At 44.8% G+C, this 17,747-nt stretch overlaps 1 protein-coding gene across 2 annotated transcripts in view; it reads left to right on the forward strand.

Annotated features, from left to right (window-relative positions):
• Positions 1-2,159, forward strand: part of PAK5 (p21 (RAC1) activated kinase 5) — a 145,955-nt gene extending 143,796 nt beyond the window's left edge. For both annotated transcript variants that reach the window (XM_066595655.1, XM_066595657.1), the window contains one exon: positions 557-2,159. In XM_066595655.1, the coding sequence (XP_066451752.1) occupies positions 557-712 (156 nt within the window). In that variant the 3' untranslated portion in view covers positions 713-2,159. The remainder of the gene's footprint in view (positions 1-556) is intronic.
• Positions 2,160-17,747: the final 15,588 nt, after the last annotated feature.

Raw genomic sequence — 17,747 nt, forward strand, 5'->3', positions numbered from 1 at the left:
GTAATTCGTCCTTCATTGATAGGTAAAGGGGTGTGATCTATGTTTGCTATTGTGATTGGTGGTTAGCATTGTATATATTGTAGCACTGCTCACTATGATTTTATGCTTGACAAGGGCCCAGCCAGGGCCGAAACGTTGCTGACTGTACTTTTATGGAAAATTAATAAAGAAGGCACCACACGGTGCTATATATTCTCTTAAAAGAATTCCCAGTGTGTTGCTCCACCTCTCGTTTATTGTATCATGTCCAATCCAATGATGTGTTTTGCATCAAGCTCGGATGTAACACAACCTTGGCCAACCTTCATTTATGAACCCTTTTCTACCCTTAAACACGCACTATTGCAGCTATCATAAACCACACACCCTGACTCCTGCATTTCCAATATGACCCAAGGGAAATTTAGATGAAAAACATTACACATTTCCTCTAAAGTGGTAGGCCATTTTTACTATTTTACATCCTCTTGGATTACTCCAGCTGTACTCAAAAACAGTTCCTGTCTTCGCTTCTCCTAGTTTCCCATCTTAGCTTGTCTCTTATTCTTATTCCTAGGTTTCTTCAGTGCTACGTGGATTCCTAGACTTAATGTTGGTGAGGGAACCATCACAGAGAGCAACAGCACAAGACCTATTAAGACATCCATTCTTGAACCTCTCAGGACCGCAGTCATGTATTATTCCACTAATGAGGCAATACAGACATCATTAGGCTCCTGCTTTTCAGGGCAGGGCTACGGAGGAAGAAGAGAAAACCGCGACAACTTTAGAAAACACAAGAAATGCAAAACCGAAGCAGCTAGAAATGATAACTGCCTATATTTCTGTACAATGACTACAAGATGAAACGCTGGGGTGCGCCGAAACAGAAACCTCACTTTTCACTTTTTGATTTGGTTTCCTTTTCGTTTTAATTTTTAATTGATTGACAAATGCAGAATTTTTACAAAAGTTTCTTTTAGACGTGAATTTAGATATTAGTCCCAACATATCCCCCCCGACGCTTATTTGAAACAAAGGGAATTTTAGTGTCATTTATTTGAACAATGTAAAATCCTTCTTTGAGGTAAAATGCACTTTTTTTCAACGGTAGGAGCGTAACGTATTTTGAAATGAATTTGTAATTTTCTGTATGATACTTTTGATAATTTGCAGTTTTTTGATGTTCTGTAAACATTGTGCCAGTTCCAAAACCAGGTGTAATTTACCAAACATTTTCAAAAATTCCTACTTTTATAATCCTTTTGGAAATGCCCACACCTCTGTTTCAGTGTCAACGTGTCTATTTTGCTTGCATATCCGATTTTAAAGAAGGCACATCCGAAGACTGGAGTGGTTTGCAAATATTTACAGCCCTTTCGTTACCATTACTTAGTGTTATTACCCAAATCATAAAACGCCAGATACGAAATTAATTAAAGTAAAATCAGTATTTAATCAATTCTCCGACGATATTTAAGATATGCTAATTAAATATGTACAATATTCATAACTATAAGTATGTGATCCATATTTAAGAACATTGACAAGTAATATTGGGGGTCGGTATTTCATATTATATTCACATATAGGTAGAATTATTAAAACAAGTGCAAAGTTAAAAAAAAAAAGGCGGAGTCGCTGGTCTATCTGAAAACCGAGAGCTGAAATCTGTTTGGTTGCCTCCACTTTTCCTTTGTGCCAGTTTTAATACATTTCGCCGCTTTAAATCGCGTTATTTAAACCAGGAGGAGTTTTTTAGACTTATTTGTTATTTATTTCTTTTCTGAGTTATTAATTTATTTGACCTATTTCAGTTTATTGGTTGTTTTTTTTATTTATTTTTTTAATTTATTCCGATTCGGTATTTATTTAATTTATATTCTCATTTGAAATCCCAGTTATTTACTCTCCCAGTTGACCGAAAACGTCAACATTTTAAGCGGGTATTTTTCCAAATTTACCTACTATTTTCATTGTAATAATGTTGTAGAATGTGTTTGACAATACACTTGTGCTGCTGTCTATAATTTTTTTATGTCAAAAAAATGGATGACGATAAATTTGTGTTGCTTGTTGAATGAACTTGCATGTCAGCTCTAGGCCTAGATAGTTTTGTGTTTTGCAGCCACTTGATCCATATTTATTTCAATGCAAAATAAAATTTATTTATTAATGAGCACAGTTGCCTTTTCGTTTTTTTTTTTACAAATGTTCCTTCCTTCAGAGTCAAGTAATAAATTAATTCCTTGTTTCTTATGTTGGCAATGAGAACTGGCAAAAATAATGTAAATGTAGTTTTTATACATATACTAGTAATTATTGGGAAATTGTAGTACCGGTGATTCTGGTGGCGCAATGCGCCACACAGCTATGTACATCCATTATAATCCCCACACATCAGACACAGAGCTCTACTACATGCCACACACAGTTCTACTACATCCATCTTGATTCCCACACATTTACACACACAGCATATCACACACACAGCTCTGCTACATCCTGATTCACACAGATCACACACAGCTCTATAACATCCATCCTGATTTACACACATGGCACACACAGCACATGACACACACAGCTCTGCTATATCCTGATTCACACGCATCACACACAGACAGCTCTTCTACATCCACATCCATCCTGATTTTCACACATCACCAGACTCCCGAATACAGTGATGAGCCCCTGGTCATGTGATTCCTGACTCCATCCACACAGGTGATCACATGACAGTGACATCATCACAGGGCCTGGTAGTAGCTCCTGTTGGCTTATCCAGTATACAGTACTTTCTACCAAACTGCACAATGGCTCCTCCCACAACAGTGACGTCACCGCAGGTCATTCAGCCCACCGGATCACTGTGGTGGCGGTAGGTTGGTGTCTTCTGTCAGGACCGCTGAGTTGTGTCTGAGATAATAACGGCTTAGTTGTATTCTCATTGTGTTATTTTTGTCTTCCCTTTTTCAACAGTCCTAACTGTGTTGTTCTTCTGTCGGTCAGGCTCTGTGTTTTATATATGTTGTAAGACCTTTGATGACGTCACCAGGGGCGGGGCGATGATGTCACCAGGAGTAGAGCATCAGAAGCACTCACATACTCACTGACAAGTGGTCGTTAGTAGTTTGTTTATACTGTATCAGGGTTACCAACCATCCATAAATTTACAGATCGTCCACAAGAAACAGTTGCAAAGAGTACCTCTCAAAATGAGGCACTGCCGAAAAAAGGAGGGTGGAGGACCTTCTTCAGCCAATCCCCTCTCTTGGTGTTATGGGGCGGTGCCACACAGTTACTCCAAGATCCAGTGCTTAGTTAGCCCTAACAGGTAATTAATTGCAGCAGATAGGGGTTGAAAGCTGTCGGTATGATAGACAAGGGGAAGCAGAATTCTGGGATGGCATATTCCGCAATGATGTCGTGGAATATTCCGTCCCATGGGAAAGGTCCCTTAGGAACAATTCTGCAGCTCTATGTTATCCTATGGGGGTTGAAATCTGCATAATTTTAAATTCACATATTGTTTTTTGCCACAGTGGAAAAGATTACCATGGTGTAATTAATGATGTCTTGTGGAATTTCTAACGTGCAGAAAATAATTCCACAATAAAATCTGCAATTAATTTATGCGGACAAAAAAAAAGAAATTCTGCAAAACGCATTTCACAATTAAAATCGCTATAAATTCTGCGTTCACAGAATCTGCAATTGCGCTCTAAAGGGTGAACAAATGCCACCCGTGTGAAAGGTTGTGGCGGGGTAATATCCATCTCTCTGTTGGCTGTTAGTGAATGATGACATCCTTCTATCCAGAGACTGAGATATGTGAAGGTCTAAGGGCTTGTTCACACTAGCCTTAGTTATCTCTATTCTTCTGTTCTGTTTTTGGAGTAGAGAAACTGAAATCAAACAAAATTAAATGTGTACATTTTTTTCACCACTGATTTCAATGGGTTTTCAAAAAAAATGCAAAGGTTTCCATTTGATTCCATTCTGTTCCATTTCTGTTTATAAAACATAACAAATGGTACAGACTGCGCCAAAAACGGAACAGAGGAACAGTATTCAGTAGGGCTAGTATGAACAAGCCCCAATACAGAGTTTGTAACAGTTATATTCCATCTAGATAATCCCCTAAGCCTGGACTTCAGACTGAAATATGATGGACAACAAAAGTACCAGGAATTAATTGGTTTCCAAGAATCAATGTTGGTGATAGTCTAGTGCTGATGCCGCTCCCTGCTGCCTCTGACTATACAACCTCATCTCAATTGCCAGTGTATATGATTAAAAGAAAATAATTAAATAAGCATGCCATGATTATTATGTGCTTCATTCCACATTGCTGTGTGTATATAGACGGTGTCCATAGAAATACCTCTCCAGGGGCAGAAGAGAGGGTCTGTGTGTGAACCATGGTGTTCCAATGCTAAAATAATCCATTTAAGACAAATTAGAATAATGATACATTTATTCATTTGTGGCCTATGAAAAGATGCCAAGAATAAGTTAATTGCAATGAGTGAAATAACAAAGCGATCAATTAAAGGGCCAACAGAGGGGAGGAGCTGCGAATAAGACCAATCAGATTCTAGCCTTTTCCCTGCTCTGGTCACCTTAACCCCTTAAGGATCAAAGTTTTTTTGGTCCCAAAGAAAAAAACTTTTTAGTGTTGGTTTTATGGAACTATTTTTTTTTCTTTGCCTGGCAGAATTATTTATGCAGCTTTTTTTTTACATATATAGCTATTTTTTGGACATTTTGATATAGAATTTTTATAGTTTTGCATTATGGCAACGGCTTAGGTTGACGTGGACGGTGGATTGTTTTCTTTTTTAATATATTTGTATTTTATTCTGTATTTTTTTCATATTTATTTTTGTAACAATTTTTTTAACAAGACCTCTTGGGACAGTCACACTGTCACTTTTTTCTTATCGTAATTGGGGCATCCTCTGACTGAGCAGGAAGACTCCAAGCTTCCATCTGAGGCCCCTTCACAATATCCACCAGAAACACTTTTTACACCTGTACCCTAAAATGAATGTTAACATGAAGACTAAACACCCCTATAAATAGGAAATATCCTTTTAGTTCCAGATACAATATGAATTACAATTAGAATCGCATGGAAAAGAACATCTTGACTTGAAGCCCATTCATCAGATAGAAAAAAAACAACAATCATTTCTGTGATGAGTCTACACGTATTTACTGCTATTTGGGTCATTTCCACAACATTTACAGCATTAATAGCAAACTCGGCAGTGAAAGATAGACCTGGCTAAAAATAAACAGCACAGCAAAGGCTACGAGCTGGAAATAATGCAAACCTACTGGAGTCATTTTACCCATTCATCCTCTAATCACAAAGCTTGTGTTTTTCATGGCTTCAGAATTGATAATTCTGTGGTACGGCATAAAATATGTATGAATCCACAATTATCACCAAAGTACTTGATCGCAAAAATAAGTCAGAATGATCTTTTCTCAGTTGGCCGCATTGTAAAAAAAAATGGTCGGAACCTAAAGAAACTTTCTATGTGTTATTGTAATGTTGATATAAGTAAGTGATTACAATTAGAGATGAGCGAGCGTACTCGCTAAGGCAAACTACTCGAGCGAGTAGTGCCTTATGCGAGTATCTGCCCGCTCGTCTCAAAAGATTCGGGTGCCAGCGGGGGAGAGCGGTGAGTTGCGGGAGTGAGCAGGGGGGAGAGAGTGAGAGAGATCTCCCCCCCCATTCCTCCCCGCTCTCCCCCGCTGCTCCCCGCCGGCAGCCAAATCTTTTGAGATGAGCAGGCAGGTACTCGCATAAGGCAATACTCGTACGCTCACTCATCTCTAATTACAATATCAGAGCAAAAGGATCACTTATTGTAGAAAACTAAACACTTGAAGGTTGGCTCTAGTACCGATTGTGCTGCTTCAAACCAAAGGCAGGATGGAAGCGCTCACCCCTAGGTCTCCAGACACGAACATGGCCGTCATCAGTGCCCAAACTAAACCTAAAGTAGTCACTGAAGACAATCCTGTTCTTCTCCGTAGAAGTCAAGTTTCGTTGTTTACAATACCACTGTATATGGAAGCGACGGTGGGTGGGTGTTAAAGGCAGTACATGTAATGGGCGCCCTGAGACCAAATGTCCTTCAGCCAAGTGCCTGGAAATGGTTCCGATACAGAGAGAGCTCTGTAATGATGGCGCCACCTGTCTCTGGATGGACAAAGAAACAGGTGAAGCTGCTTGAGCTTTACGGATAATCAGAGAATGCTCTTTACTGATGGACTGTTGAGGGCGTCCTGAGCCTGGTCACCTTGTGTACGTGCCCTCACGCATCCACTGGTCCCAACACCTCCTAACAGTGTGGTCAGAATGACCCAAATGGTGGGCAGTTCGTTAATATGACCATCCAGCTTCTTGCATTCCAATAACGCGCCCCTCTGAAATTCTGGTAACTGGGCAAAATCTGTTTCATTGCGTCGTAGAGGAGTCTAGTGGTCAACAAGCATGGCGTATTGACACTGGACTGCTGCATTGGTCTCACTAGTGACATCACTGAGGTCACTTTTGTGGCCAATGACTGGCTGCAGCGTTCACATGTTATGGCCAGAACCTGGTGGCTCATTGCTAATCTTTCCAACCTAACTTGTGTAAACTTTGCAATGAGCATCAATTACCTTACTTGCAGGAATTGCTGCATCTGACAGCTGGTCACATGGTACATTCTTTCATCCACTTTTTGTCTTCTGCTGATGTTACATCTGTAGGGTTCCTGATCCCCCTTCCAGTCCTGAGCTACTGACATCAGCAGAAATGTAAACCAGTTGGGTGGAGGCACAGGACAGAATGCTGCTCTGGCAATTTAGAGCACGTGTGGTTCAACCTTCCTGGGTTGGAACAATGCATGCTCAGTAAACTGGAAGAATTGGCTGTATGTCTATCATACTTATCTGAGGGATAGAGAAAGTGCACTTACTGTACACTAATGAAAAGTCTAAGAAGAGTAGATTGCTCCAAAGGTACATATAAATTGTTATATGCTCATTCCTGTCTGAGTGTAGGAATGCCTTTCCATTGCCTATTAGTCCAAACAGATGCAGAGCACTTAGTTGGGACTAAAAGATTGACAGAAATGTAGAGGGCTAGAGAGAAGAGACTGCAGGAAAGATCTGTCCTTACAGTATATTACATGGACATCCTCTCTTGAATATCCAGTGTATACTACTGTACTTCCATTCGGCTTGGTGTCCAACCTGTGGGCCACATGTGGTCTGGGATGGCTATGAATGTCGCCCAACACAAAAGGAAGGTTGAATCTGGCAGAGGCAAGGCTGCAGGCAGTACCTGGCGGCGGAAGGCTGTGAGCTTCCACGCACAGACCGGTTCATATAGGTGAACTGGGCAGCACTTGAATGACTGCCCCTCTCACATAGTCACTCCGGGCCCAGCGTGCGGCTGCAATTCTTCTTGTCCTCCTGCGTCCTGTTTTCGCTCATATACAGTATCAAGGTGAAGACAAGAGACAGTGGTCTCATCGTGGCCAGTCAACACTGTGTGTCCCCCCTCTGGTGTCAGAATTGGGTCACTGGCTGCAAGTTGCATGTGATCCTGGAGTCCGCATGGCCTGGCAGCAGCAGCGAGGATTGTTTCAAGGAGGATAGGGGTTGTTTGGAGGTAGACTGGAGGGCAATTGAGGTTATTTGGAGGGCTGTGGAGGATGATGAGCGTTGTCTGAAGTCCGAGGGGGATTGTTTGGAGGACAATGGTGGTTGTTTGGAGGACTGTGAAGAACTATTGATGGTTTTTTGGAGGAGTGTGGAGGATGATGGGGAATTGTGTGGAGGGTGGGAGGACAATGGAGCTTGCTTGGAAGACTGCGGATTAGGCCACTCTCACAATACTGTCTGTAAAATGTGGCATCTTACCACATTTTTGAGCAGCATTTTCTAATGCATTATACAGCGTTTTTTAATGCACCCCATCATTGTAACGGGTGATTCCGTCTTTGAAAATGCTACCTCTCTGCTATACTCGGTTCTATACATTTGTTATAATAGAGTGTGTGAGACCTAAATAAGGTAATACTACGTGTTAATTTGTATGTTAATGTCCATTTCACTAGGAAATGGTGGTGAAAGACATTTAAAAACTGATCTGTAGTATAAGGAGGCAGTTTTCTCACTAACATTAAAGCAATCCTCTGGGTTTGAAGACAAATTCTGTTACATGACCAAACGGGGGTATATAACCTGTCGTTGTTCTTCTCAGCCGTTGTTCCCCTCGATACATTGGTTCCAGGCTCTGTTTATGGTCATCCCTGATAGCTGCCACAACATTCTACCTAATAGATTCTACCTAACGCACACTGCACTCCTCTCTGATTGGCCAATGCTGATCACATCCACACAGCATTGCAGCAATGCACTGGGGGATTAGGTAGTCTGAAGAATACAACAGCCAAAAATGGGACCTGAAATCAGTGGGTCGAATGGACATTGGCACAAAAGGCAAATAGCAAGTAATATAAATGCCACCTCCAGTGTTCCAAAATCAAACAATTACTTTAAAGGGGTTCTGTCATTAAAAAACAAAAGTGCTATACTTATCTATTCCTCCCCCATCATTCTACTTACCAGATCTTCACCTCCCTTATCTTCTCCTGTCTCCTGCAGTCCAGGCGGTCACTTCACCTCCAGCTGCCTGATTCTTCTCCTTCCTGTGAGGTTACGTACATTTGGTTGGCAGTCTTCCAATGTACGTTACATCACAGCTCACAGGCCAGCAGGAGGACTGCCTATCTTCTTCAGAGATTGCTCATGCGAGCTGTCTCTGAAATAGATTACAATTCCTTCCTAGGCAGTGAAGCTACAGCACAGGGATGTGACCTTCACTGACCCAGCCGAAAGGAATTTGTGATAAGCAGCCCTCATAACAAGCTGGGCCCAGCCTGCAGTGAGCTGACCTGGGGCACTGGAGAAGCTCAACCAGGAGAAGATGTGATAAGGAGACTGACAGGGAAGGGATAGGTAAGTTTAGATATTTTTTTTTAATGACAAAACCCCTTTAAGGTCAACTAGTCTTCACAGTAAGGTCTGCCGGAAAATTTACTAATTAGCCACCGCATAATTATAGAATATATATTCTTGATTTCCAATACATTTAGTATATGGTACCTTGTTTGCAAATGCACTCATATTCTAAGGTAGTGGTCTATAGACTGTTGTTCTCCAACTATTGTAAGATTTGGCTGTAAGAACATAATGAGGGTTGTTGTAACTTGGGCAGTATAAAAGGACTAAAACCTCCAGCATGGGTATTTCAAATGCCTACATATTTCGAGCAGGAGCTCTTAGTCATAGCATAAGAGCTCTAATTCTATGACTAAGAGCTCTTGCTCGAAACATGTAGGCATTTTTAATACCCATGTTGTTTTTTTTAATTCATGTTTTTACTGAAACATTGAAATAAATACATCTTTTTATACCGCCCAAGTTGCTGGAAAACTTCCATTTTTTCTTCTATGTTCACTAGCAGTGGCTCTCTGCTTACACTCGTTGGGGGGGAATAGCAAGGCTTTTGAGCTGACAATTTCTCCACTATACTGGAAGTTGTAGTTTAGCAACATACGGAGAGCCATTGGTTGCAGATCACTGTTCCTAGACTTACCCAGTTGTCACCATGCCATGTAGCATCTCTTCTTTGACTCTTCTAAATTCGTATTTGTTGATATACAAACAATAAAATGCACTAAATGTCATAGCACATAAGATGATTGGGGATATAGGGCACTAATTCAAGACCAAAATCAAAGGCTAGAAAAAAAAAACACAAGACAAAATCAAATCTCTATTTCCACTTATTTCTAGAATTGTAGAAGGTAAACTAATAATTCTTACATTGGGATCACAGAACTAGAATTGTGGACTGCCTGCTTAAAAAAATACATTAGAGTTTCACTTAGTAGCCATTGCCCGAAATAAAACCTCCCATCCCTCAGCACATGATGGCCTGACACGGGAGATCGGTCTCTGATTATTGGCATATTAGGCAGACACAAGAAAGAATGCCAGCGTAAGCAATTCCCTTGTGCTGCACTATATGTGTGCAATGAGTTGTATCCATCACATGACAGCTGCTGATTACAGGGAGACCCCGCACGTCTCTCTTCTGAAAGAAACAATTACACTATATTCTATCTGCAACGCTGGAAATTCACTTATTTAATTTCAAGAGCACAATGTATAGCTAAATTGAACAAATCTTAGAAATTACTGTATATGAGGATTCAATTGTAAAGGGGAAATCCAGCCAAACATCTTCATTGTTAATCAAATTTAAGACCATGACCAATTGTTGGAGTTTAGAGGCTGCAGATTCTATGTGCAACATCTGAATCTGTGTGGCAACAGCTGGAAATATGGACTGGTAATAGGAGGAAATCCATAATGAAATATGAAACATCATAAGATAAAGGCCCTCCAAACAAGGTCAACTAAAAGAAGAAAGAATTCAGCCAATGGGTGCTAAGAGCTTCCAATACACAACTCCCAGAAATAGAGGTAGGAGGACTCTATGCTATGCCTGGCATCTGGCTGAAATGGATATTTGCGTAAAGCAGTAGGGATTGGCTGGGATCTGGCAGATAAGGGGTTTTCTCTTAGTGCTCCTCCCAAATGTTATATTCGGATGGATGCCAGGCGTGGTATACTAGGAGACCTTAGTATCCACTAGTATAACTTTTTATGGGCATCTCACGGATTTTCTTGTTGAAAATGTATCAGATATGGTAAACCCTCTGTATTGGGATGGGGGATTTGACAAGTTTAATACTAATCTCCTCTTTGCAAGTCATGGATAGTATAGAGTCTCTAGTGTCTTCCTGTATTTTGATGGAAGTTAAAGGGTTATTCCAGTTAGTGGATAAAAGTAAGTGTTTTCACCCGTTCACTAAATGACTGAAAACTGATAGATCGGTGGGGGTCTGATCGCTGGGATTCCCAATGATCCTGAGAACGGGGAACCTGTGTCCCTCCTATTTCACAATGAAGGATCACTTCTGCCTATTTTCCTAAGCAAATGAGCCCCACGAATCTATTAATTTTTACCCATCCAGTGGATGGGTGAAAACTTGAAATTTCATACACTAACTGGAACACACCTTAATAGAAGCACTGCAGAATTGAAAGCTGCTCTGTGATTGGTTGTTATAGGCAAGAAGGACAGTTTTTCTTTATGGCAGTTGACATAAGGCTGATTTAATAAAGGGGGTGTACCAGAATAAACTTTTATTACCTATCCATAGGATTGGTGGGGGTCTCACTACTAAAACTCCCTTACATCCTGAGAGCTCTCTGAGTATTATACAGGCTTTTATGGCTTTTAGACAGCGTTATGTACCCAATTTAGGTGAACTTTTCATTTGGTTCAAACTAATTTGGACCAAATGAACTTTTTGCAAAGGTTTGGTGAATCGGCAGAACTGAACTTTTCAAAAGTTTGCTCAACACTAATGATGGATGGATACCCTTTTAATAAATGAATCATCTCTAATAATACTTCTCAGATCAATTTTACAATATTGATCACCATCGCTTATTTCTTATTTGTGACATAACAGGAAAGTAGTGCAGCATATTCCTGGACATCTCCTGCTTATGTCAGTTGAATTTGGAAGTTGAAGCTGTAGATGCAGTGCCACTCCGGTATTTTTCTTATTCGTAAAATGTTCATTAACTACTGGAAAAACGGGACTAATAAAAGCCTCGTCCCATCGCCCGTGCTTTTTTGCTCTGCGACCATAGAGGAAAATACCCTAATGTCTATACTGTCAATTTAAGTAGAATACTTATTCTCTTTGCTCACTGGTAAAAGAGTGCAAAACAGCTCTCCTCTGAAATGAAGAAGAAAACTATCTCACCTGCACAACATATAGGTGGCTACCTTATATTGATGCTCAACATTAACTTTCAGGGTAGTCACTAGAGATGAGCGAATGTACTCGTTCGAGTATTAGCATGTTCGAGATGCTCGTTGTTTGAGACGAGTACCACGCGATGTTCGAGTTACTTTCACTTTCATCTCTGAGACGTTAGCGCGCTTTTCTGGCCAATAGAAAGACAGGGAAGGCATTACAACTTCCCCCTGCGACGTTCAAGCCCTATACCATCCCCTGCAGTGAGTGGCTGGCGAGATCAGGTTTCACCCGAGTATATAAATCGGCCCCTCCCGCGGCTTGCCTCAGATGCATTCTGACAGAGATCAGGGAAAGTGCTGCTGGTGCCGGAGCTGCAATAGGGAGAGTGTTAGGAGTTATTTTAGGCTTCAAGAACCCCAACGGTCCTTCTTAGGGCCACATCTAACCGTGTGCAGTACTGTGGAGGCTGCTTTTTGCAGTGTTGCACTTTTTTTTTTTTTTGTATATCGGCCGTGCAGAGCATTGCGCCCTGCAGTAATTATACATAGTCCAGCGCCAGTAGTGGTGGTAAGGCAGGGACAGAAGACATATTTATTGAATATAGGCAGTGGGCCTTTCCAAAAACATTTGGGAAAAAAAATCTATTTGGGCTGCCTGTAACCGTCCTCAGTGTACTGGTCTGTGCTGGGGGTAGTTGTCCTAATTCATACGCAGCCAGCTAAGTGTTACAGCAGGCTTGCGCAAAATTATTTCCTGGCTCTCTGTTGGCTGTTACATCACCGCTGTATTCCAGTCCACAGTGCAACAGAGTGCAGTTATTTTACATACTCCAGGGCCAGTAGTGGTGGTGACGCAGAGAGAGAAGACATATACAGTGTATATAGGCAGTGGGCCTTTCCAAAAACATTTGGGAAAAAAAATCTATTTGGGCTGCCTGTGACCGTCCTCAGTGTACTGGGTCTGTGCTGGGGGTAGTTGTCCTAATTCATACGCAGCCAGCTAAGTGTTACAGCAGGCTTGCGCAAAATTATTTCCTGGCTCTGCTGTGCGTTCCGTAAGCGAAGTCAGCCTCCAACCACAGGCCAATAAGTGGCACATTTAATTACAGCATTCTGTTTCTGCACTACTGGTAATACAGCATGCTGAGGGGTAGGGGTAGGCCTAGAGGACGTGGACGCGGGCGAGGACGCGGAGGCCCAAGTCAGTGTGTGGGCACAGGCCGAGCCAGTGCGGTGGCCAGGGCTAGAGGCAGGGCCAGACCGAATAATCCACCAACTGTTTCCCAAAGCGCCCCCTCGCGCCATGCCACCCTGCAGAGGTCAAGGTGCTCTACGGTGTGGCAGTTTTTCACAGAGACGCCTGACGACCGACGAACAGTGGTGTGCAACCTTTGTCGCGCCAAGATCAGCTGGGGAGCCACCACCACCAGCATGCGCAGGCATATGATGGCCAAGCACCCCACAAGGTGGGACGAAGGCCGTTCACCGCCTCCGGTTTGCACCACTGCCTCTCCCCCTGTGCCCCAACCTGCCACTGAGATCCAACCCCCCTCTGAGGACACAGGCACTACCGTCTCCTGGCCTGCACTTACACCCTCACCTCCGCTGTCCTCGGCCCCATCCAGCAATGTCTCTCAGCGCAGCGTCCAGACGTCGCTAGCGCCACTGTTTGAGCGCAAGCGCAAGTACGCCGCCACGCACCCGCACGCTCAAGCGTTAAACGTTCACATTGCCAAATTGATCAGCCTGGAGATGCTGCCGTATAGGCTTGTGGAAACGGAGACTTTCAAAAGCATGATGGCGGCGGCAGCCCCGCGCTACTCGGTTCCCAGTTGCCACTACTTTTCCCGATGTGCCGTCCCAGCCCTGCACGACCACGTCTCCCGCAACATTGTACGCACCCTCACCAACGCGGTTACTGCCAAGGTCCACTTAACAACGGACACGTGGACAAGCACAGGCGGGCAGGGCTACTATATCTACCTGACGGCACATTGGGTGAATTTAGTGGAGGCTGGGACCGAGTCAGAGCCTATGACTGCTCACGTCCTACCCACCCCCAGAATTGCGGGCCCCAGCTCGGTGCTGGTATCTGCGGCAGTGTATGCTTCCTCCACTAAACCACCCTCCTCCTCCTCCTACGCAACCTCTGTCTCGCAATCAAGATGTGTCAGCAGCAGCAGCACGTCGCCAGCAGTCGCTGTCGCGCGGCGTGGCAGCACAGCGGTGGCCAAGCGTCAGCAGGCCGTGCTGAAACTACTCAGCTTAGGAGAGAAGAGGCACACGGCCCACGAACTGCTGCAGGGTCTGACAGAGCAGACCGACCGCTGGCTTTCGCCGCTGAGCCTCCAACCGGGCATGGTCGTGTGTGACAACGGCCGGAACCTGGTGGCGGCTCTGCAGCTCGGCAGCCTCACGCACGTGCCATGCCTGGCCCATGTCTTTAATTTGGTGGTTCAGCGCTTTCTGAAAAGCTACCCACACTTGTCATACCTGCTCGGAAAGGTGCACCGGGTCAGCGCACATTTCCGCAAGTCCAAGACGGACGCTGCCACCCTGCGGACCCTGCAACATCGGTTTAATCTGCCAGTGCACCAACTGCTGTGCGACGTGCCCACACGGTGGAACTCTACGCTCCACATGTTGGCCAGACTCTATGAGCAGCGTAGAGCTATAGTGGAATACCAACTCCAACATGGGCGGCGTAGTGGGACCCAGCCTCCTCAATTCTTTACAGAAGAGTGGGCCTGGTTGGAAGCCATCTGCCAGGTCCTTGGAAACTTTGAGGAGTCTACCCAGATGGTGAGCGGGGATGCTGCAATCATTAGCGTCACCATTCCTCTGCTATGCCTCTTGAGAAGTTCCCTGCAAAGCATAAAGGCAGACGCTTTGCACTCGGAAACGGAGGCGGGGGAAGACAGTATGTCGCTGGATAGTCAGAGCACCCTCATGTCTATATCTCAGCACGTTGAGGAGGAGGAGGAGGGGGAGGAGCATGAGGAGGAGGGGGAAGAGACAGCTTGGCCTACTGCTGAGGGTACCCATGCTGCTTGCCTGTCATCCTTTCAGCGTGTATGGCCGGAGGAGGAGGAGGATCCTGAAAGTGATCTTCCTAGTGCGGACAGCCATGTGTTGCGTACAGGTACCCTGGCACACATGGCTGACTTCATGTTAGGATGCCTTTCTCGTGACCCTCGCGTTACACGCATTCTGGCCACTACGGATTACTGGGTGTACACACTGCTCGACCCACGGTATAAGGAGAACCTTTCCACTCTCATACCCGAAGAGGAAAGGGGTTCAAGAGTGATGCTATACCACAGGACCCTGGTGGACAAACTGATGGTAACATTCCCATCCGACAGCGCTAGTGGCAGAAGGCGCAGTTCCGAGGGCCAGGTAGCAGGGGAGGCGCAGAGATTAGGCAGCATGTACAGCGCAGGCACGGGAACATTCTCCAAGGCTTTTGCCAGCTTTATGGCTCCCCAGTCAAGGCTGAGTTGGCGGGAGCACTGTAAAAGGATGGTGAGCGAGTACGTAGCCGATCGCACGACCGTCCTCGGTGACGCCTCTGCCCCCTACAACTACTGGGTGTCGAAGCTGGACACGTGGCCTGAACTCGCACTGTATGCCCTGGAGGTGCTTGCTTGTCCTGCGGCTAGCGTCTTGTCAGAGAGGGTGTTTAGTGCGGCTGGGGGAATCATCACGGATAAGCGTACCCGCCTGACAACCGACAGTGCCGACAGGCTTACACTCATCAAGATGAACAAAGCCTGGATTTCCCCAGACTTCTCTTCTTCACCAGCGGACAGCAGCGATACCTAAGCAATACGTAGGCTGCACCCGCGGATGGAAGCATCGCTCTCTATCACCATCAAAAACAGGGACCTTTTAGCTTCATCAATCTGTGTATTCTATTCATCATCCTCCTCCTGCTCCTCCTCTTGAAACCTGACGTAATCACGCCGAACGGGCAATTTTTCTTAGGGCCACAAGGCTCAGTCATATAATTTTTGTAAACAATTTTTATACGTTTCAATGCTCATTAAAGCGTTGAAACTTGCACCTGAACCAATTTTTATTTTAACTGGGCTGCCTCCAGGCCTAGTTACAAATTAAGCCACATTAACCAAAGCGATTAATGGGTTTCACCTGCCCTCTTGGTTGGGCTTGGGCAATTTTTCTGAGGTACATTAGTACTGTTGGTACACCAATTTTTTTGGGCCCTCGCCTACAGTGTAATCCAATTAATTTTTTGCCCACCTGCATTAAAGCTGACGTTACATCAGCTGTGCTGGGCACTGCAATGGGATATATTTATGTACCGCCGGTGGCTTCCTGGCACCCACCCATGCTGTCGGTCCACACGGAGTTGTAACTGCATGTGTCCACTTCTAAAGAACCCCAGTCTGACTGGGGCATGCAGTGTGGGCCGAAGCCCACCTGCATTAAACATGACATTACCTCAGCTGTGCTTGGCACTGCAATGGGATATATTTATGTACCGCCGGTGGCTTCCTGGCACCCACCCATGCTGTCGGTCCACACGGAGTTGTAATTGCATGTGTCCACTTCTAAAGAACCCCAGTCTGACTGGGGCATGCAGTGTGGGCCCAAGCCCACCTGCATTAAACATGACATTACCTCAGCTGTGATGGGCAATGCAATGGGATATATTTATGTACCGCCGGTGGGTTCCAGGGTGCCACCCATGCTGTCGGTCCACACGGAGTTGTAACTGCATGTGTCCACTTCTAAAGAACCCCAGTCTGACTGGGGCATGCAGTGTGGGCCGAAGCCCACCTGCATTAAACCTGACATTAGCTTTGCTGTCAAGGGCACTGCAATGGGATATATTTATGTACCGCCAGTGGGTTCCAGGGAGCCACCCATGCTGTTCGTCCACACGGACTTCACAATAGGGAGTTGTACCTGCCTGTGTCTACCTATAAAAAACCCCAGTCTGACTGGGGCATGCAGTATGGGCCGAAGCCCACCTGCATTGAATCTGACGTTAGCTCTGCTGTCCAGGGCACTGCAATGGGATACATTTATGTACAGCCGGTGGGTTCCAGGGAGCCACCCATGCTGTGGGTGTACACGGAATTCCCATTGCTGTGTTGTACCTGCCTGTGACTATTTATAAAAAAACGCGGTCTGACTGGGGCATGCAGACACCTTGACAGAATGAATAGTGTGTGGCACATAGGCTCCCCATTGCTATGCCCACGTGTGCAGCTCCTGATGGCGGTGGCAAAGGATTATATTTCTCACTGCTTCTGTACAGCATTGTGGGCTATCGTCCTGCCCCTTTTAAAGAGGGTCGCTGCCTAGCCGTGCCAACCCTCTGCAGTGTGTGCCTGCGGTTCCTCGTCATGGCAGACGCACTTATAAATAGACATGAGGGTGGTGTGGCATGAGGGCAGCTGAAGGCTGCACAGGGACACTTTGGTGTGTGCTGTGGACACTGAGTCGTGCGGTGGGGGGGGGTTGGGCAGCATGTAACCCAGGAGAAGTGGCAGTGGAGTGTCATGCAGGCAGTGATTGTGCTTTGTTGTAGCTAGTGTGGTGCTTATCTAAGGTATGCATTGCTAATGAGGGCTTTTCAGAAGTAAAAATTGTTGGGAGGGGGGGGGCCCACTCTTGCCGCTATTGTGGCTTAATAGTGGGACCTGGGAACTTGAGATGCAGCCCAACATGTAGCCCCTCGCCTGCCCTATCCATTGCTGTGTCGTTCCCATCACTTTCTTGAATTGCCCAGATTTTCACAAATGGAAACCTTAGCTAGCATCGGCGATATACAAAAATGCTCGGGTCGCCCATTGACTTCAATGGGGTTCGTTAT

Source organism: Eleutherodactylus coqui, chromosome 3 (genome assembly GCF_035609145.1).
Source record: "Eleutherodactylus coqui strain aEleCoq1 chromosome 3, aEleCoq1.hap1, whole genome shotgun sequence".
Classification (NCBI taxonomy): Eukaryota; Metazoa; Chordata; class Amphibia; order Anura; family Eleutherodactylidae; genus Eleutherodactylus; species Eleutherodactylus coqui.